The sequence below is a fragment of the Equus asinus genome, chromosome 19, assembly GCF_041296235.1.
Source record: "Equus asinus isolate D_3611 breed Donkey chromosome 19, EquAss-T2T_v2, whole genome shotgun sequence".
Taxonomy (NCBI): domain Eukaryota; kingdom Metazoa; phylum Chordata; class Mammalia; order Perissodactyla; family Equidae; genus Equus; species Equus asinus.
Genome location: NC_091808.1, coordinates 4,375,591 through 4,396,245, shown reverse-complemented (window position 1 = coordinate 4,396,245; position 20,655 = coordinate 4,375,591). Strand labels below are relative to the sequence as shown.

Sequence of the window (20,655 nt, the reverse complement as noted above, 5' to 3'; positions counted from 1 at the left end):
CTACCAAGGGGCCACCCCGTGGCTAGTGGTTTAGTTCACGTGCTCTGCTTCTGCCACCCAGGTTCACTGGTTCAGATCCCGGGCACAGACCTAGCACCATCCAGCAAGCCATGCTGTGGCCACAACCCACATACAAAATGGCAGAGGATAGGCACAGATGTTAGCTCAGCAACACTCTTCCTCAGGCAAAAAGAGGAAGATTGGCTACAGATGTTAGCTCAGAGCCAATCTTCCTCACCAAAGAAAATAATAATAATAATTACCAGATCTGTTGTCAGAGTCCAACGAAGAGGGGGCACCAGCTGGCTGGTGCTCGTGTCTTGGGGTGGAGAGCAGGCACGATGAGGCTGGACCAGGTGTCAAGGTGAGGGGCCCTCGGAGAGAGGGGGTGCTGACAGGAGCAGGAAGCGAGAAGCACAGGAAGGCACATGTTCCTTCTCCTGTTTCTCCCACTCCCGCCTGCTCTGGGCAGAGCCTGGAGGGAGCAACAGGCCAGCAGAAACGGGGTTGGTTGGCAGGGTCCGGGCCCCACATCACGGAGCAGAGGGTCACGGTGGGTCAGGAGCTGAGAGACAGGAGCTGGAACTTGGCGTGGCACAGGGTGGTCCTGTTTCCCCTGTCAGCCTCCAGGGCACCCTCAGATGCGATAAATGTCCTGCTTGTTCACCCTCGAGACCTCCCCCCACCTGAAGATGCAGGGAGTGAGGGGCAAGGGACAGGGGGAGGGGTGCACGGGCGGCAAGAGCTGGGACGGGCCCCAGGGGACAGGAGCTCCCGCAGTGCCAGGGGTCCCCTCGTGGCCCCTGATGGAAGGAGGCTGATGCACGGGGCTTCTAGCTCTAAAACCCCAGAATTCATTTACAGGCTCTCTCTCTGTCATGACTCTAAGGAGTAGGACACAGACCAGTCCTACTGGTGAATGGGAGAAGAGACAAGAAGAGTGTGAGGCTGTGTGGGGAAGACAGGCCTGGGTGCTCAGGGAAAGAAGGGGCCCTGGGGCTGAGCCTCTCCTCCCTCCCAGCTGTGCCTGAGGCCGGGCCTGCTGATAAGCAGATGAAATGAGATAGCCCGGCCCCGTGAAGTGGTTTGTTTGGGGAAACATGACTTCGCTCTAGGCTTCCTTCACCCACCACACCCCCAGTGGCTTCAGATTGCCCAGGAAGCAGTTGGTAAATCTAGGGTGAATGCCTGCAGGTGTGGCCACTGCTAAAACTGATGCAGAGTACTAGTTTTCTGCTATGATTTGGACCAGTTCTAACTGATGCTTGGGTAGGTCTTTGAAAGGCCAGCAGAGGGCCTTGCCTGGATGTTTCACAGTGGGTGGATGGATGGATGAGTGGGTGGGGTGGATGGATAGATAGATAAATGGATGGATAGATGGAGGATGGATGAATGGGTGGATGGAGAATGGATGAATGGATAGATGGATGGATAGACAGATGGATGGGTAGATGGAAGATAGATGGAGGATGGATGGAGAATGGACAAATGGATGGATGGATGGATGGATAGACAGATGCATGGGTAGATGGAAGATAGATGGAGGATGGATGGGTCGTAGATGAGTGGGAGGGTAGATGGAGGGTTGGATGGGTGGATGGATGGACAGATAGTTTGCCCCCAGTCTTTCTCTCCCTGGGTGGAGTCATGCAGGTGTCTGTTGCAGGTGGGCCTGAGCCAAGCCCTGGAGAGAGAAGTGGAGACAGCAGTGAGCAGACGGATGAGGATGGAGAACTGGACACAGCTGCCCAGGCCCAGCCCCTTGGCAGCAAAGTAAGTCTTCCCGCAGCCACCCCCAGCGCTCCCCACAGCTGGAGCAGTCTCATACTCTGACTTCCTGAAACCCTCAGTGCTCTCCATGACTCCTCTGGTTATCGTGGCGTGGGCACAAAGACTCCGCCTCCCCCGCCACGCCCAAATGGTCTCTGAGATCCAAACAGGAGCGTGCTCTCAGAGTATGGTCTCACCATAAGCAACCCCAAAACAAGCTGTGGAGCGGGCACAGCCTGCAGAGAAGCCTGCAGGGACCATCAGTCCCAGGGGCACGCAGGTCATGAGGGCAGGCAGGGAGCCCAGTGGACACTGGTGTCCTGAGGACGTGGCCTTGACATCTCTCAGGGGAGTAATCCCCCTCAGGCTCACCTCTGCAAACTTTTTTGCTTTTCTTTGTAGCCAGTCATAAGCCACATTTTTATTGGTGTTTGTTTCTATTTTAACATATTTTTGGTGATAAACACAAGCAAGGGGACCCCCAGGGTTTCTGGGTGGGATGACGGAAGGGGAGCAGGTTGGAGGGGAGAGGTGAGGCAGGAGATGGTGAGTTTAGATCGAGACACTTGGAGAGTGATGGGGACTGTGAGATTCAACACTGGCCAGGTCTGCCTGCTGCTTGATGGGCAACATAAAGCATCTTTTTGTGAGAAAATTGTATCCATGCCATTTAGTGAGCTTACAGAATACTACCCAGTGTCTGGAACATTCCCTACACAATACTTTTGAAGAATCCAAATCATTATAATGAGGGAGGGATTTAGAACTTAACCTCTAATCTTGTATCTAAAGAGCATGGAGCTCTGGAGAGCTCTCGCCCACCTCTGCCTCCTTCCATCGAGGGTCCCCTCATTTACCTAAGCCCCACCTCTCAAGGTCAAGGGTGAGAAGCACCTCCCGGCCCTCAAGAAAACTGCCTGCCCCTCAAGGCTGCAGCCGCCGGGCCTGTGCCCTCAGCACTTGTGAGCAGGTGTATGCCCATCAGAGGCTGACCGTGTTTCCTTCTGCTCATCTCAGAGGGGCAGGGATGCAGATTTTGTGACAGATGGCGTGGGCTCTGGGCCACCCCTCAGTGCCAGCTCGGGGCTCCTTCGGGTTTGTCTATAGTGCAGGAGGTGGATGTGCCCACAGAGGCGCCCACCCCGCTGCCCAGGGGTGAGGGGCATCTGGTCCTCTCTGTCAGGCTGACCTGACTCTCCTCCTCTTGCCCATGTCTGCACCTGATAAGAAAAAGCGTCTCCTCCCCATTCATGACCTGGACTTCGAGACAGACTCTGACGACTCCACTCCGTCTTTCAGTCACCCTCCACACCTGTCCTCAGTCCCAGCGGCCACGGACAGCCTGCAGGTCAGTGGGCCCCCATTTCTGTCTGTCCTGGGATAACCTGAGCAACGGGTGTTCAGGCCCCAGGTAAGGGACGGTGCTCTGGGGAGCGGTCTGATGGCCATGAGGTCGTAACAAGCAATAAAGCACAGTGGACAGGGGCACGGCTGGGGTGGGGGGCACAGGATACAGAAACTTCGCACCCTCCCAAGAAACGTCCCACTCTCCAGTCTCTGGAGAGGCTGGGCTGGCAGCTTGGAGAAGTGGGGCCCAGGGCAGGAACCAAGCCTGGGCAAAATGAGTCAGGACCCCAGGGTCTTCAGGGTGGGTGCTTGTCAGAGAAGTAAGGCAGAAGCCCCGTGACTCAGGAGGACGTAGCAGAGGAGCTGTGTCCATGCTGGAGCCAGACAGGACCTGCCACGTGCCTGGACCTCTGTCTTATTAGTAGGGGTCATATACACTTTATGGCCCACGCTAGGATAGCCTTTCTAGTGGAAGAGGCTGCCAGCCATAGAGCATCCGCAGAGGCCATGCAGGAGAGCCAGGCCACGTGGTCGCTCTACTCCTTAGCTGTGTGACCTTGGTCTGGGGAACCTCTAAGAGGCTCCATCCTCTCGTCTGGAAAAAGGGGTGACTATCTCCACTTCACAGGATCACTTGCAGGAGGAGAGGCCATGCCTGGCACACATGGACACTGGCATGTAGCAAAGGGCAGCTTGGGCACAAGACCCAGAGCAACAACCGCCTTTGGCAGGACAACTGAACTCTGGGTGTCGCCTGGGGCCAGAGCTAGGGCAGAGTTAGGTCTGCCCAGGCTGATCTGCAGACCCCTGTGGGGGGAGGGAATGACAGGGCAGGGAGCCAGAACCCAAGAGGTCTTGGGGCCATGGATCCTGCTCCAGCTGCAAGCCTGCCACCTGAAGTTTCCATTTCTGATGGCCTCTGGGGCCCGGGGACTGCTTCCTTCTTGCCCCCAGTGCTCCCAGCACAGCCAACCTAGAAAGGAGCTGGGGCTTGTGGCTTCCGGAAGCCCTCAGTGCCTCGTTTCCTTGGGGACAAAGGCACAATAGATGGGACCCTCTGCCACAGAGGAAAAGTGGAGGAGAGGTGCCAGGGTTGCAGCCAAGGGGTCCCCAGGGAGCCCTACCCCAACCCAGTCTCGCCTCTCTGGCCTCCAAGGATTGTCAGGGTCCACACGATTAGAACAATGCACTCCCCCCCAAAAAATAACTTCCCCACTCACTTCCTCAAGGCTTTGCCTCTGGGTGGATCTGAGGCCCCGAGGCTGTCAGAAGCTTTTCAGGCTCCTTATGCAATGCGTGGCTGGGGTATGGGGAACCCCAGCCTCCCATGGAGACGATGCAGAATAGGCAAGAAATGCTCTCGGCATGATTTTTGAAATTAAAGAGAACTGAGTTGCAAGGGGCCAGGGCGGATGGGTGTCTAGTGTTCGATCAGTCAAATGACGCCTGGAAACTCTCAAGACTTGGGCTGGAAAGACCCACGTGCCAAGGAGCTGCCCCCTCGTAGTAATACCTCCTGTGGCTGACAGGCCCTGTGTGCTCAGGTCCTCACAGGTGAGCCCTGCACAGATGAGGCCACCTCCCAGGAGGCCGTGGTCCAGGAGGAGACTGACGCCAGTGCCTCTGGGTACCACCTCCGTCCAGACAAGCAGACAGACAGCCTCTCGTTTGCCGGACAGGATGCCCTCGCTGAGCTCTGCCTGCCTGGAGAGTCCTACACGAAGGCCCTAGGAATCGCTGGCATGCCTGGTAGGTGCCCTTGGCCATGGTCTTCCAGGGGAGCTCTGCATGGGGGCAGGGGTCACTGAAAAGCCTGTCCCGCCACCCTGGTTTGTGCAGACACACTGGCTGATTGACAGGAGCCCCTTCCTTCCATGTGGTTGAGCGGTGGGTGCAGTCCTGGCAAATGCTGTTGACACCTGCTCTCCCTGGGGAAGTACGAGCACTGAGGCCTGAACTGGCTGCACAGCTCACGGCCACCTTTTAGGTGTGGGGTAGGGACACGCAAGTTTCCCTGAAATTACTAGGACCCACAGTCACTGGACCAACCATCCTGATGGGGACAGGACAGCTCCAAACCTGGGGACCAGTGGTGCAGGTGGCCCAGCATCGGCTCCCAGCTGTGAACCGGGAGGCCTGTAACTGCTGGGAACCCAGATTTGCTCAGTTTTTTTGTTGTCAGACAGTTTGCTCCGTAATGAAACCTCCAATTGCTGTCTTCTCCTGTGCCCTGTGGGAATGTGCACGCCAGGTTCGGGAGTTCAGGCACCCTGCTGATGCAGGAGCAAGTGAGGTCACGGCAGCAGCTCAGCCTTCCCACTAATGTGCTGCCACGTGGCCGCAGCGTGGGGCCAGCTGCCTCAAAAACGTGGTTAAGACACCATCTGCCAGGAAATCGGTCCGCTTTCCATTTTCCCTATTCATTATATTAGGGGGACCATAATCTCATGATCCACATGCCAATTAGGATCCTGGAGGCATTTTGGGAGGGAGATGGGGCTTTGCTTCCCCACTAAACAAGGAGTAAATGAATCTGCATTGACCAAGTCATTGGATCCAGACGTGGACACACTCATTTCCTCCCATGAACCCTAGTCACCTGAGCACGTGACCCGGGCAGCAGGAGGGAGGGAGAGGCCAAGAGAGACCGTACTGTGCTGAGAAAAGGCGCTCAGGAGACAGCGGTTCTGAGTTTCAAGTCTAGCTCTGCTGACCAGCTAACTGCCCTCTTGCACTGGTTCTGAGACATTTTTCACCTCCTCTTTTAAACCGGGAGCATCTCACAGCAAACGTGTGAGAGAGGAGTGTGTCGGAGTTTGATTGGCAGCATTGTCGCTTTCTCGATAGCGAGTCGTACAACCTGCAAGGTCTGAGATTTCACAAAATACCGTATGCTACTTGATCAAACAAACCACTTAACCACCGTGCCTCAGTTTCCTCATGGTAAAGAGGGGTTGACGCCTAACTCGTCACGTGGCTGTAGACGTTAAGTGAGGCGGTTGTATCTGGTAACTATTGCTGCGTCATGAGTTATCACAAACTTAGAGGCTTAGAGCAACACATATTTATTATCTCACCAGGGGTCCAGGCCCAGCTTAATTGTGCCCTCAGCACAGGGGCCCCCAGGCTGGAAACAAAGGGGCACCAGGGCCAGACTCGCATCTGGGCTTGGGCTGTCCCCAAGGCTCCTTCAGGTTGTTGGCAGAATTCACCGTGCCAATGCGGCCTCCTGCATATCCAGGACAGAGACAGCCTGTGCACACGTGACTTTGTGGTGGGGGATCTTGTGTGGTACCTTCCGCGTGATGATCAACCCTGAGCTCCGCCTTCCCCCATCTCCCCACGTGGCTGTGTGTGGTGCCACCCAGGCCAGCTGGAGCAGTGGGTGGGCAGCTCTTGGTGAGGAGGTGGTTAAGTGGGTTTTCTCCCCATTGGAGCCCCAGAACAAGCATTTCAGGCCACACCATTGATGAGCTGTACCCAGGAAAGTCTGTACATCATTGGTCTGGCACGAAAACAACCCAGAGTGACCAATGTGGAAAGACTTCCAAAAGTCACCTCCACTCATGGAAACTTGCCGGGACCCACGTTTGCCACACTCCATGCATGTGGGATTCTGTGTGGCGTAATTACATTCCCTTTGCTTTGCCAACATGGCTGTCAACTCTTCAAGCCCCGTGGGGGGTGCTGGGGCCCCTGTCTCCTGAAGCTCCCTGCGTGGGGACTGGACTTGGCTCCATTCTTATTTTGATGAAGGATCACAGCCCCACAACATCAGAGGAATACAATCACGTCTTCATTTTCTTTGATCTCTCATTTTGTTTTCATTGGAAACAACACATCCGTTGGCTTTCAGCCTTTCACTCCGATAATTCAAACCTGCTCTTCCTCCGAAGGGGCGAACGTCACCGAGAATCGGCAGCTCCCATCCCAGTACCTGGCCGATGTGGACACCTCCGATGAAGAGAGCGTCCGAGCTCACAGGGGGGCCTCCCACCGGTCCACACGCAGGGGCCGGACTCTGTCTGAGAGCCAGGTAAGGGGGCCTGGAAGAATGCATCCTTGTGGCTTCTTTGGGTGGAACCTTCTTACCTTAACACCAGGTCGTAAAAGAAAGTTAAATCTTTCCGTATTTTAAAACTATGGGATTGCACACACCTACTTAACGGAGATAGGAGCTGTCATCAAAATGCACATTTTTCTATGGAAGCAAAATTCACATAACCTAAAATTAACCATTTTAAAGTGAACAGTTCAGTCACATTGAGTACGTTCACAGTGCTGTGCAACCATCACATCTGTCTGGTTCCAAAACATCTCTGTCACCCTAAAGGAAAACCATACTCATTAGGCATTTGCTCCCAACCTCCCCCCAGCCCCTGGCAACCACCTACCACCTCCGTCTGTGGATTTGCCCATTCTGGACATTTCATATAAATGGAATCGTACCATATGTGACCTTTTGCATCTGGCTTCTTTCACTCAGTATATGTTTTTGAGGCTTATCCATATTATAACCTATAATCAATACTTCATTCCTTCTGGTGAAAATAGATATTTTATACTCTGTCAAGTATTATGCCTTTTACAAGAGAGGGAATAATCTATCAGTTATTTTATACCCTTATCCGGCTTTATATGGGTTTTAAGAAATTTCAACTTAGAATGTTTAATGCCTGTTACGGTAGTGAGAATCATGCACGCTGTAAACACTGATTTATGAAATAACGCATCACAAGGTTCCCTTGAGTACCACAGGTTCCCTTCATTGAATTTAAGCACTGATGCTGTTCACAATTGATTTAAATTTGCGTAAGCGCCTTTTCCTGGGGGAAGGGCAGTGATGTTTTAGACGAGAACATCGTGATCACTCGGTGAACACAGTCTCACGGAAGTCTGATGGGACCTTGACGCCTGTGGATGGAATCGCTGGGTTGGGGCCGTTTCATAGCTGATGAGTCTGGAGGTACAACACCAGGAGGAGGGCGAGTGGACCCTGCTCTGGATGGATCCAGAACCGTGGCTGTGCCAAGGTTGGTCTCTGGCACATTTTCAGGAACCAGGATTGATGCAGGTCCAGCTTCGTCTGCACACTGACATATGGCCCAGAGCTCCTCCTGGGACCGCCTCCTGGGAGATTTGGGTGGAGGATGCATCTGTGGAGCTTCCCTTTGGGGAACCCATAGGCTGAGTCCTGGGCTGTCAGGTGGAAAGACTAACCAAGCATTGAGCACATTCAGGAAAGGCAGATGGATGGTGCACGTGTGGTTGTGGTGGTTGCCATTCAAGCCCCAGACACGAGGAACAGGGGACCAGAGGGGCAGGCGAGGGGGCCAGAGCTGGGAGGGGCTCTTCTGCAAGGGTCTTGGGCCATCCGCACCCCTTACCCTCTCTCTGTACGGAGATGACCTGGGAGGAGCGTTGCCTGGTTCTGCAAGCAACTGTTTCCAGGACCTCGGGCTCAATTGTGGAGTCGCTAGACCAGCGCTGCCCAGGGACATCGAGCAACATGTAGTGCCACCCAGCAGGCTGGGCCTTCCTTGAGTGCTCTGCCACCCACTGCCTGCGCGCCAGCGGATCTGTTCTAACACTGTCTGCAAGGGCTGGACCTTCGCGTGTGGGGAAGGAGGCGGGCGTGGGCCTCTCCTCAGTCCACGCTCACGTAGAAGATGTTAGGGCCCTCCCAACCTCAGTCTCGTTGGCCAAAAATGAGCACAACACTTCGAAGGAGTCTTTCTTTGCATGGCTTTTTGGGGAATAGAGTAAATTTTTTGTTCTAAAATTGGGCTAAACTGTCAGTGGGGCCAAAACATGCAGCTTTTAAACTCGGCATCTCTCCTCTCCAGAGTCAGTGCCCTCAGGCACAGCTGACTCTTTCCTGTAATGTCACCTAGAAGCATCCCACGACCTGGGGCTGGAAGTTCCTCCTGCACCCGACCTCCATCTCTGAAAGAAGCACAAGTCATTTACCCTCCTAGCGAGGAAGATGCTGATGCAAGGAAGTGCCCTTTGATTCAGACCAGGGAGTGACTGGCCTGACCTCTAAGGGGGCTGGAGGACAGTGGTGGAGAGCCAGTGTGGTCAGGATGGAGCCTCCCCAGGATGGAGACTTCCCCAGTGTGGTCAGGTTGGAGCCCACCCCAGGATAGAGCCCTCCCCGGGTGGCAGAACCACAGCAAGCAGAGGAGCTCCAAGTTCCCCAGTCAGAAGACTGTGGGACAAAAACGAGAATCAAATTGTCTATTTTCAGTAAGTTTTCAATTTAGCAACTTCGATAACTTTCAGGAAAATCTGTACCCCGGATTGGGCTCTCCTGGTACCAGTGTCTTCCTTTATGCCTCTTTGAATGAACCTCTATTTCATCTTTGTGTCTTGTCTCTGGAATTCTTTTTCTTTCTTTATTTCTAGTAAATTTATTTACTTAGACGAACATTTCACCTGGAATGGGTCCCCTGCATCTTTATGTAAAGGGAACTGGGCGGTGTAAAGAGCAGCCTCCAAATGCAGCAGTGCTCCCTGCGTCAGGGAAAGCCCCGGGCAGACCCTAAAGGGTCTCCATGAAGGGACCGCTGCAGGGCCCGGGAGGCACCCACGCATCTACCCACCCCACAGAGCAGTGCTTCTGAGCCCAGGACTCACGGCCATCCCTGGGGGCTGAGAGTTCTCCAGAGTAACGTTTTATTGGGGTGCATCTGGATGGCCCTCCTGTTAACTGTGGCCTATCTCTGCATTTCCACTCATGGTTAGGGCTTTCTGATGAGGATATTTGGGAAAGACTTTCTGTAAAGAATGGCTCCTGCCAAGAGAAGGCCCAAGACAGCACAGCATGCGGTACAAAGGACGCTTCCTTGGGTCTGAGATCGAGGAGGGGGATAGGGAGCCGAGCACTGGCACGCACCTCTGACCCCCGTGGTGGGGGGGTGAGACCTCCACTCCCAAGAGCTGCCGCAAGGCCATCCATGCTGTTCTCAGGCTGCAGACACTGACTTGGTTTCCCCATAAGAGCCTCACCGGTGCCAAGTGACAGCCGTTCATTTTAACCCATGGCCTGTGTCTGCATTGTGTTTGCAAATTGTAAGTTTTGGTTATGTTGCCTACGCATTGAGAGCACCTGGACTCCATACCGAGTTTACGTCGGTCATGTCTGAGTTAACGTGGTAATCCTGACCGTCCGTCGGAGCTCACACCGGGGCAGACGCCGCTGCCAGAGCAGGTAGCCCGTTAGGGAGAAGGGGAAAGGGCACAACCAGCTTTGTGAGGGCTGCTCATGAGCACCTAAGAAGCAGGTGTTCCATGCAGGTGTCTGAAAGAGGCCAGCGGCTCTCAAGAAAGGGTGGAAAACCAGGGTCATGTAATATCTATCGGGTCCGTGCTGCCTTGGAGGTAGAGAGCCTGCTGCAGCCACACAGCAGCACTGAGCCCCTAGCTCACCTCCTGGCCCCATGCCTGCTGGCCTCTCCTTGGCTTCTTGCTGCACCCAGTTCCCGCCCCTCCTCCTACCCCAGAAGAGAATGTCCCAGGTTCCCACCGTGGGAGGTTTTTCTTTCCTTTTTACTCTGGAGGTGACATTTCACAAGGACGGTGTGGGGCACTGGTCGGGTCAGGCTCTTCGTCTCCAATTCTGAAGTGGCACATGTCCTGCGCACAAGGTGCCCCTCGGGGACACAAACGCTGTCTGGGGACCTCTCTTCCTGGAGGTATTGATCGCTGCCTCTGTGGACGCCGGGTGCGACCACAGCGGATCTCAATTACCAGCAGCCGCTCAAGGCGAGGGCCGAGAGCCACTCCCCACCCGAACACTCGTGTTGACGTTTCTCAGTTTATGTATGTCCTTCTTCAGGCAGATTTGCCCACTCAAGGCCCTTGGCACTGTGAAGATCAAACTAATTACCTACCAGACAATGCAAGAGCGTCTTAGCACCCTGCACGTGCCGTCTCCCTTTTAAAACAAGGTGAACCGCGAACGACATAATGGCAGGAGAGAGGCATCTGCTGGGCTTGGAAGAAAACTGAAGAATTGATTTTCTCGTGTCCCAGTCTGGGAGCTGATAGACTCTGGTGACTCAAGTGTCTGGTGACTCAAGGGATGGGCAGGAAGTTGTACCTTGAGTGACTTTCGGTCGTCACCTGGCATGCTTCCTGGCCCACAATGATCCAAGGCTCCCGCCAGCTAATGACTTTTAGTTTGATCAACGTGGCTTAATCCATGCCTTCCTGTGCCGATCACGATGGCAGTGACAATAGCTGCCCCACAGTAATGACACATCATAGGCCTTTCAGATCAGCTTCCTCGTCTGGCTGAATTTGTCACCTCTCCCGCTTTATTCGTCCACCCCCCTACACCCCCCCTTCTGGTACTTCTCCCAGCTTCTGCTTGGTGTTCCAGACCCTTGGTGACGGAAAGTGGGCTTCACGGTCACCCTTCCCAGGTTACGTCATGGACAGTGGCCTTACCTTTCCTTCCACTGCTTGGGAACGTGGAGCTTCTGAGGTGGCGGGTGCAGGTCCTGCTGGTGGGAGGGGGCTGCGTCCTCCCCCCACTGTTTCTCTCCCTCTGCTGCAGATCTTTGAGCTGAATGAGCGCATGTCAGCCGTGGAACACCTGCTGACCCACCTGGAGAACATAGTCGTGCCTCCCGAGGCCAAGGTAATGCCCAGGGCCAGGCAGGCCCCAGCCAGGCAGGGAGAAAGGGCCCCCAAGCCCCTTCATCAGGAGGGTTGAGGCACCCACACCGGCTTTGCAGGGAAAAATGTCTTGAGGTTTCCCAGATTGTAAGTTCGAGCTTCACGTGTGGTGCTCAGAGAGCCGGGCAGGTTTCTGCCGCACATCCCGACTGGGGTCATCTGCCCCGTCCAGGACCAGGCAGGGTCTGGATCCCCAAGAAGCCTTGGGCACAGTAAGGTTCTCCACCATGGGGTAGTGGGCTTCCCCCGCCAGCATCACCACGGTGATCAACATCCCAGTTTGCCCAGGATCAAGGGGTTCCAAGGACATAGGACTTTTAGGGCTCAACCCTGGATGGCTTGGTCTCCCCGGCTGTATCCTGTCATGCTGGCCAGTTGCTGTCACACATACACGTTATCATGTGTTTGGATACATACATACGTGTTGGACATGTGTGCGTGCATGTGTGTGTGTGTCTGCACGCGTGAATTTATTTACTTACAAAGTAGAGACAACACCTGCTTCTAACAACAGTCATTGGTCTCCACTCCACCCCTCAGGCTCCCATTTCTCCCGGGGACTCCGCAGTTTCTCAGTCCCACTCGCTCTGGGAAAAAGTTTTGTTCCCATCAGACCCAAGAGAACGTACCCACTGAACATCACCGTGATTCTCTCCGCCTGTCGGGGCCTCTGAGGAGATTCAATTTCTGAGCCTCATCAGAAAATTGGGATCTCGTAGAGGAGCTTCCCAGATAAATGTGTGGCTTCCTTATCAGCTCTCCCCAGCGGGGCCCTGGGCTTCCGTTCTGTGAGGCCTGGGGGTCTGTCTTAGGTTCATTCACATAAAAAATTCAGTGATGGTGAACACTGCCATCCACTTGCCAGGAGCACTCGGGGGCCGAGGGGGACAGAAGCTGGTCCAACGGGACCATGGGTGTGAGTAGCTTCCTGGTGGTGAAGCCTCTCCTTCCATCAGCGCTCCGGCATCAACGGGGTGAAAGAAAGGGGTGATGAGGAGGGCTTCACGTTCTCGTGGGGGAGTCCTAGTGGAGCCCTCACCTCCACTCTAAACTCTGCCTTGTGGGCCAGAGGAAGCCTTGAAAGGCAGCGAATGAGTGAATGAATGAACAGATGAATGAGTGGACTCTCTGTCTCGGTCGCTCTGTTATTAAGTTGACGCGTGATCTGTCACCTGGGAGGAGCCAGCAGACGTCCAGGTGCTGCCTCGTGCCAGGCGCTGGTTTCCGGGCTGGGAGGACAGCAGTGAAGGACACAGACAGGACGCATGGCCTCAGGGGGCTCGCCTCCCAGTCTCCAGGCAGTAAGCACCCAATCGTAGGCCAGAAGTGGAGGAAGGTAGAGAAAAAAAATCGAGGAAGGGGGATGAGTGGGGCAGGGTGAGGGGTACCTCTCTGAGAGGCGCATCCCCACACAGAGCTGGGGAGGTGCAGGAGCGGTCCCTCGGCACTGGGATGGAGCGCCCCAGGCGGAGGGGGTGCACTTGTACAGCGAGGTGGGACCGGCAGGCAGGAGGCAGGGTGGCAGGAGGGGAGGAGACCGGACCCCTCTGAGGCCACTGCTGGGGCTCTGCCTGTTTCTCTGGGAGGGATGGGGAGGCCTGAGTGAGGAGGGCTGTTACTGGCGGACTGTCGAGAATCCCTCTGCCTTTTATACTGAGAAGAGGCTGTGGAAACAGGGAAGGCAAGTAGGAGGCTGTTGGGATGTCCAGGATGCAGAAGGTGGAGAGTGAACCATGCCGGGCAGCGGACGTAATGCGAGCTGGCATGTGTGGACCTTTTCAAGGCAGAGCCAACAGGAATGAGCATTCAGGACGAGAGAGAGAGGAGGCAGGTGACGCCAGGATTTGGGGCCTGAGTGAGCTTTCAAGGATGGAACTGCCCTCAGCTGTGTTGGGGGATGTTTTCATCTCATCACCCGCTGTAACATTGTTTTGGCTGTAAAAGGCGATTGGGATAATTTTTCTGTTTTTATCGCATAAGTTCTGGTCAGTTCTTGGAGCCAATGCGCTAAATCCCTTCACATAGGCTTGTGTCCATGGCAGACATAGCTGCCCAGTGAACTGCTGGCCAGAGTGTGGAAAGGGCATGGCCACCGGAGCTGACCACAGTGCACGCCTGCTCTGCTTCTTAATGAGTGACCCTGGGTGGAGGAATTAGGGGCTCCATGCCTGCGCACCCAGCCCGAGGAATAAGGGTAACAGCCTGGAATACAGGAGGGACTCCTAGCCCCTAGCAGGTGTTTTCTTGTCTGTTCATTCCCTGCTTTCCAGCCCCTGTTTATGCTCCAACTCCAGCTGAAGTTATGATACCACCTACAAAAGTTATGACGGAAGAATACAACACTGGAAAAGAGCTCCAGTCTGGCCTGGGAGACTTGCCAGAGATGAGCTCTCACTTTTGCTCTGAGTTTGTTACTAACCAAGGCCAATAAATAGACGTTAAATTAATCTAACCCTCGTCTAAGACCAGGGGACAAGTTCCCCCAGGGAGACAAAATCTCGTGGCTCTAGATTCGAGCAGGGATCTGTGGTGAAGCATGTCTCCCGCTGTGTCATGGAGGACATCACCGCTGTGTTCTCACAACTTTGTGTACGGTTTTCCAAAAGTCACAAATACATTGTTTCTGTGGGTGGTTCTCAGTCTGCTTCGAGCCAGTGTCTAGGAGCGTCAGCCCTGGTGCAAAGCCAACATGAGGCTCATTCGTGCGAGAGACCATGGGCACAGTGCCTGGCGTGCGTGGACACACCGTGAGCGGTGGCCCTGAATGCCATTGTCATTATGCAAGTTCAGGGCACACCCCAGAGACCGCAGGTGGTGCAGCATTTCTAGGAGGGGCTGAGGTCACTGGGCCGTGGTGTGCTTCGGTCTCAACACGGGGATAGGGCAGAGAGAACTCGGAGACCTGAGCCGTCAACACCCCGTCAGACCCAACTGGCCAGATGCAAACAGTCCAGGGCCTGTGGTCCTGGTTTGGCACCTTAGAGGTGCTAGAACTCTAGGAAATGGCTTGGGGACCCGATTTACGGGCAGAGGGAAGAATTGTCCTCCCATTACAAGAATGTCCAATAAGGAAAGCTCAAGGTCTTGTTCAAAAATGGTGGATCTTGAGAGCCCCGGGTGTGGTCAGGATCACCCGATGGCCCAGCCCTGCAGAGCTGGTTCTCTGTGGCTGAGACCGGCCCCAGCACAGGCACTTAGGGCAAGCTCATGTGGAGAATGGATGGAGGCCGCAGCTCCAGCAGGAGCCTTGGGTGTGCTCGGGGACAGGACGCCTCCCAGAGTCCTGCCTCTGAGTGCGCTGCTTGCAGATGCCCAGCTAAAGGCAGATCCACTCATTTCAGGATCTAGCTACCAGCGAGCCCACAGACACCGACATAGAAGAGGCGACCCTAAAGAGAAAGCTGGAGGAGTTGACCAGCCACGTCAGTGAACAGGGGACCTCGTCCGAGGAGGAGGAGGGCAAGGATGAAGGGGCAGAGCTGGAGGGGAGCACATCCACTGAGGACCTCCCGTGGGCGGCCACAGAGGTGAGGCCACCGAGCAGTCTCGGCAGGACACAGGCAGAGGTAGGGCCGGGGATCAACAGTCGCCCCGGCCAGTGGTTTGTAACTGGGTCACCAGCCCGCCCCGGGGCAGGCAGCCAACCCCCGTGGACACTGACTGGCCTCAACGAGACCCACACGGTGGCTGACCAGCCAGCCGACTAGCTCCAGGAGTTCAGAGAAAAGAGCATCGTGAGGCTGGGACCCGCGTTGGAGAGAGCGCCGCGTCTCCTGCTGGCGGTCACCTTCCGTGCTTCCCTTTCCCAGGTGTGCGCAGCTGCAGGACAAAGGTACAGCCAGGAAACAACCCCCTGGGGCCCTCAGGACCCCGTGCAGCCCAGCAGGACCACGGACGAGGAGCTGTCAGAGCTGGAGGACAGAGTGGCCGTGACGGCCTCCGAGGTCCAGCAGGCAGAGAGTGAGGTAGCCCCAGGCGCCCCAGGGAGCAGGTGGTTCCCTAGGATAGACAGTGGCGGGCCCCGAAGGTTTGGCAACAGTGGACGGTCCCCTGAAAGGCTCTCAGACAGCCCATGCCCTTGGCTCCAGGGTGGGAGCCTAGGGGCTCTGGGGGAGTCGCCTGTTCCCACCCCATCCCCACCCCTGCCCTTTTCCCCTTTGCCTTGGTGAGGAGCAGACACAGTTTTCAGCTACTGGAGAAAGATGCTGTCCCATGGGGAGGGGCTTCTCCAGAAACAGGTTTAGAGTTTAGAAAGCCCGAGGGCCCGGGAATAGGCTCTGAGCCAAGGGTCACCTTATGAGCCCCAGCCTGGGTTCAGGGCTTCAGTTTCGGTGAGGGCTGTGTTAACAGTGGACCAGGGTCAAAGGACAGAGCCAGGGCCTCCCAGGGACAGCCAAGGAGAGGAATCTGCTCCGCCCTCCCCCCGGGGGCCCACAGAGAAGACACGGTCTGCCCTTAAGACTGCGGGAGGGCCAGCACTCACTGCCCGCTCTCGTTCCTCAGCTCATCAGCAAGTGCCCATCCATCCTCAAGGAGGGAGGGACCTGTGCCCAGAGCCATGCATGTGCCAGGGAGTGAGCCAGCCTGAAGACTCTGCATTCATGTATTCCGTCTTGCCTGGCAAACAATTTTCAAACTCCTGGAATATGGCAGGCCTTATGTAGGACACAATAGATGTGGATGTCTTAGCCTGAGCCCTGCTTTCCTGGAGCTTACATTTTTAGTGGGAGGAGATAGACAGCAAACCAAAGACCAAGGAGATCATTTCAGTTCATGAAGAGAGCTGTGAAGACAGGAAGTGAGGGTAACCTAGGAGGGAGTTCAGAGTGGGCTGCTTAGACAAGGTGGTCAGGAAGGGACGTTATGAGGAGGCAGCACATGCAAAGGCCCTGGGGTGGTGCAGAACTTGGCATGTTCAGGAATCAGCAGTGAAACTCTGAAACTGGAGCAGAAGAAGTCCAGGGGAGAGTGTGGGAGGCAGGTCTGAGAGGAGGGCAGATTCCAGAGAGCCCCAAGAGCCATTGAAGAATTCAGGGAGCCATTGGAGGGATCTGAGCAGGGTGATGGGACCTAGCTTGTTTCCACAAGCTTCCTCCTCCAACTCTCCCCTAGTCACTACCCCTTCTTCCATCCCTGATGGGAGCCAGACTTCCATGCACCTCCAGAAAATGAATACAGCCCCCTCTCCTCCAGCCTGGGGGTGACCTTCAAGGCATACCCAGCCCCCTCCCCGACAGCCATGGAAGATGAATGAAAATAAGACCCCCAGGAAGCACGTCTGGTTGGGACCCCAGTCTTAAGGGAAAACATAAGAAAATGGGTGAACCGGGGCAGCTGCTCTTTCCATCCTGTGACTTTGAGATGGCACATCGGGTGACACCTGTCTGTCTGTTGTTCCCCTAGGTTTCGGATATTGAGTCCAGGATCGCAGCCTTGCAGGCCGCGGGGCTCACGGTCAGGCCCTCGGGAAAGCCGCGGAGGAAGTCCAACCTCCCGGTGAGTGGTGGGGCCACAGACCAGGGGAGGTTGTGCCCCGAGACCCAGCCAGGAGCACAAGGCTGCCCTGAGGGCCTGAAACCAGGGGCCCCGGGCCGGCCGCCTCCTTTCTCCTGGAACTGCAGTCTTGGTTTCCTAAAAGCCGATCAGTGAACTGGGCTGGGCTGGGATTCCTTTCCGTTAATTACTGTGGTGGTTTCTAACTGAAGAAGGCACTTTATGAGGGGACCCTCCGCTCCTACTGTAAGAATTTGAAACACACCCACGTGCACACATGCATACACAGTAAAGTCCAAAAAAAGCCACCTGATGGCCTGGTGGTTAAAGTTTGGTGCTCACCCCTTTGGTGGCCTGGGTTTGTTTCCTGGGTGTGGAACCACACCACCCGTCTGTCAGTAGCCATGCTGTGGTGGCAGCCTACATAGAAGAACTGGAACTCACAACTAGGTTACACAACCAGGCACTGGGGCTTTGGGGAGGAAAAAACAAAAGGAGGAAGATTGGCAGCATATATTAGCCCAGGGTGAATCATTCCATGCAAAAAAAAAAGAAACCTGAGTGATAACACCTCATGTTGGCAGGCTCGATAAGCAGCCATGTGTGGCTAAGACGGGTGTGACTAGAGTAGATGGCTGGGGAAAGTCATGGGAAGGGGTCCGCCCCGACCACAGAGATCTGAGCCCAACGTCCTTCTCTCCTGACTCAAGTCGGGATCTGCAGATGAAATCAGCTGTGTAAGGAAATTGGGCAGAAAAATGAAAGATGCTCCAGGGGTAGTCCCAGATAGGGTTGCCAGGTAAAATAGAGGACGCCCAGTTAAATTTGAATTTCGGATTAGCGACGAGTAATTTCCTAGTATAAGAATATCTCGTGCAACATTTGGGACGAAGTTACACTAAAAGATTATTTGTCATTTATCTGAAATTCGGAGCTAACTGGGCTTTCTGGAGTTCAATTTGCTAAGCATGGCAGCCCTGGAGAGCGTTGGAGGGGTGTTTGGGGAGGGCTAACATGCCTTCCCAGCATTCCTGACCAAGTATTTAAGGAGAACGTCCATCCTGATGTGCTGCTGGTGCATCCTGTGGCTGGAGATCGAACGAGGCAGTAATAATATGCAGGCTTCCTCCTTGTCCTCCAGATATTTCTTCCCCGGCTTGTTGGGAAAACTGGCCAGAGTCCTAAGGATCCAAATGCAGACCCATCGGAAGAGGTCAAGGTACGTGTTGTTCCATCCAACCTCCAGAGGCTGGACAAAGAGTAGCAGGCGCACAGCTTTTCCAGAAGCACGACAGGTCCGTGGAGAGGTGGGAACTTGGCGAGTCCCGCAGGTTGGGATCCTCTGAGGCGCACACTGAGACGACGGATGGTGCCGAAGAGTTTGCTGGGAAAACTCAGGAAAACCCAGCAGGGGAGTGGGAAAGTGGGCAGAGAGGGAGGGAGGCAGGCAAGCATCCGACCTCAGCAAACCCTGTGCAGGGTAACTGGCTCAGGGTGACACAGATCTCTGGATACAGTGTGTCACCGAGGAGTCATCCTGTTCAGGCGCCAGGTAGCTGGTGCATTTACCCCTCCACGCCCAGCAGTCACCAACAACATACATTTCCAGGCTCTTCTGCTCTTCCCTGTGCAGGCACAGCAGGCTCCAGCGGCCTCGGGACAGGCCTCCAGCTAGGAGACTCAGGTGCTGGCTGTGGCTGTGAAAGCATCTGGAGCTAATGTGCACAAAATGGCATGGGGATGTGGGGAGGTGTGGGCAGAAACCTTCACAGCCTGCCAATCAGGAAGATGGTGGCAGCACTAACAGCTGTAGTGGCACAGGGAAAGAGCCGGCCTGGAGGGAGTGAGATCTGGGTGAAGGTGGTGTGGTTGGGGGTGGGGTTGTTGGTGCCGTTCCCAGGGCCCCAGAATGAGTGGCTTCTACTCCACGTCCTTCCTGATGTCCCCCAGGAGCCGTAACAAACATCTCACCACTTTTGCTGATCAGAACAATGTTAGATAGCTCTTTACAGTTAAAAACAGTATTTTTCCCCCACCCCTCCATTTGATTTTTATAAAACCTGGTAAACAGGCACTGATATTAACCCTGTTGCACTGATGACAAACTGAGACTCAGGGAGATAGGTGTGCCTGATCAAGATCGCACAGACCGTAAGTGACAGAGGGGTCTGCTGATCGGACCTCCCACCCTCTCCTTGAGGCCATGGTGCTCCCTGACTTGTCCCGGGAGGCCCAGCAGCTGGCATCCAGGTACAGCCCACAAAAGGAGCCAGGCAGAAGAGAATGAATGATCCCAGCGTAGAGAAGTAGTTAATAGAAAAGGGAGAAGGAAGGACGGCGTGGGGACCAACGGCCAGGGGGAGCTGGAAATTGTGTTAGGTACAATTAATCTTCCAACATCCCTGTAAGGGGGCTTCTGGCCCATTTTCCAGATGAGGAGCCTGAGTTCGGAGAGGATATGGAAACCGTCCGTGTCCTGATAGGAGGGGGTGGCGTTAGGATTTGAACCCACGTCTGCCGGGCTGAAATGTGTCCTCTCTCCGCCGTACCACCCAAAGTCGGCAGTTCTCTGAAAGCTAAGCTTCTCTTTTATATTCTGGCATTTGGTGTTTAATTGATTGATAACACGCATTTTAATATTGTTAAAGTTCAGATAGTGCCAAAGAATGGAAGATGGTTGACCTGATTAGTTAGAATCTGGAAGAATGAGAAGTCCCAAATCAGCTCCCAGTGTTCCTAAAAATTACAACCATGTGCTGAAGCCCAGAGACATCTCTCTTCCAGGTCGTGGCTGTACCCTTTCTGCTGAAGAAGAAGTTCAGTAATTCCCCCAAAAGTCAAGGTAAGAGTCGGCTGCTTCCCTCACCCGCACGGCCGGGAGATGAGCTCAGGGGCGTGCAAATGGCCAGTCAGGGCTCTGTATTTCTACATGTGTAATCTGTGGGATGCAGCACCTTATGCCCCTGACATCCTCACTCCCGGTGCCTCCCCAGCCACCCTCAGGGACCGTTCCAGCAATCGGCGTCCCAGATGACAGGACTTTGCTGCTGTAGGCACCCAAAAGTGGTGGGGTTTGGGGTGCATTTTCCCTATTTTTCCATGTAAGTTGTCCAAATACGGTGCACAGCTCCCAACCTTCTTACACAAAGCACAGAACATGATCGAGCCTTCCTTGATGGTGACAAGGATATCAACCTTGTCCTAGACGGACAGGGTGTAAGGCCCGGCTACCTCCACAGCACAAGGCCGGGCTGTCGGGGCATTTGTGCTGGTCCACTGCTCACCTTGCAGGCCGGCCGCAGGTCACCAGAGGGAAGGGGCCGCATTCCCAGTTCAGAGTCAGTCTCTCCACCGTTGAAC

General features: G+C 54.9%; 1 protein-coding gene across 2 annotated transcripts in view; it reads left to right on the top strand.

Moving 5' to 3' along the window:
• The window catches only part of MLPH (melanophilin), a 52,614-nt gene that overhangs the window by 26,637 nt on the left and 5,322 nt on the right, over positions 1-20,655 (top strand). Inside the window, exons 7-16 of one of the 2 annotated variants that reach the window (XM_014842784.3) lie at positions 1,667-1,773; positions 2,999-3,118; positions 4,662-4,866; positions 7,014-7,153; positions 11,681-11,764; positions 15,144-15,329; positions 15,612-15,767; positions 17,206-17,298; positions 18,437-18,514; positions 20,080-20,137. In XM_014842784.3, the coding sequence (XP_014698270.1) occupies positions 1,667-1,773; positions 2,999-3,118; positions 4,662-4,866; positions 7,014-7,153; positions 11,681-11,764; positions 15,144-15,329; positions 15,612-15,767; positions 17,206-17,298; positions 18,437-18,514; positions 20,080-20,137 (1,227 nt within the window). The remainder of the gene's footprint in view (positions 1-1,666; positions 1,774-2,998; positions 3,119-4,661; positions 4,867-7,013; positions 7,154-11,680; positions 11,765-15,143; positions 15,330-15,611; positions 15,768-17,205; positions 17,299-18,436; positions 18,515-20,079; positions 20,138-20,655) is intronic. The other variant, XM_014842786.3, reaches the window with a different exon arrangement.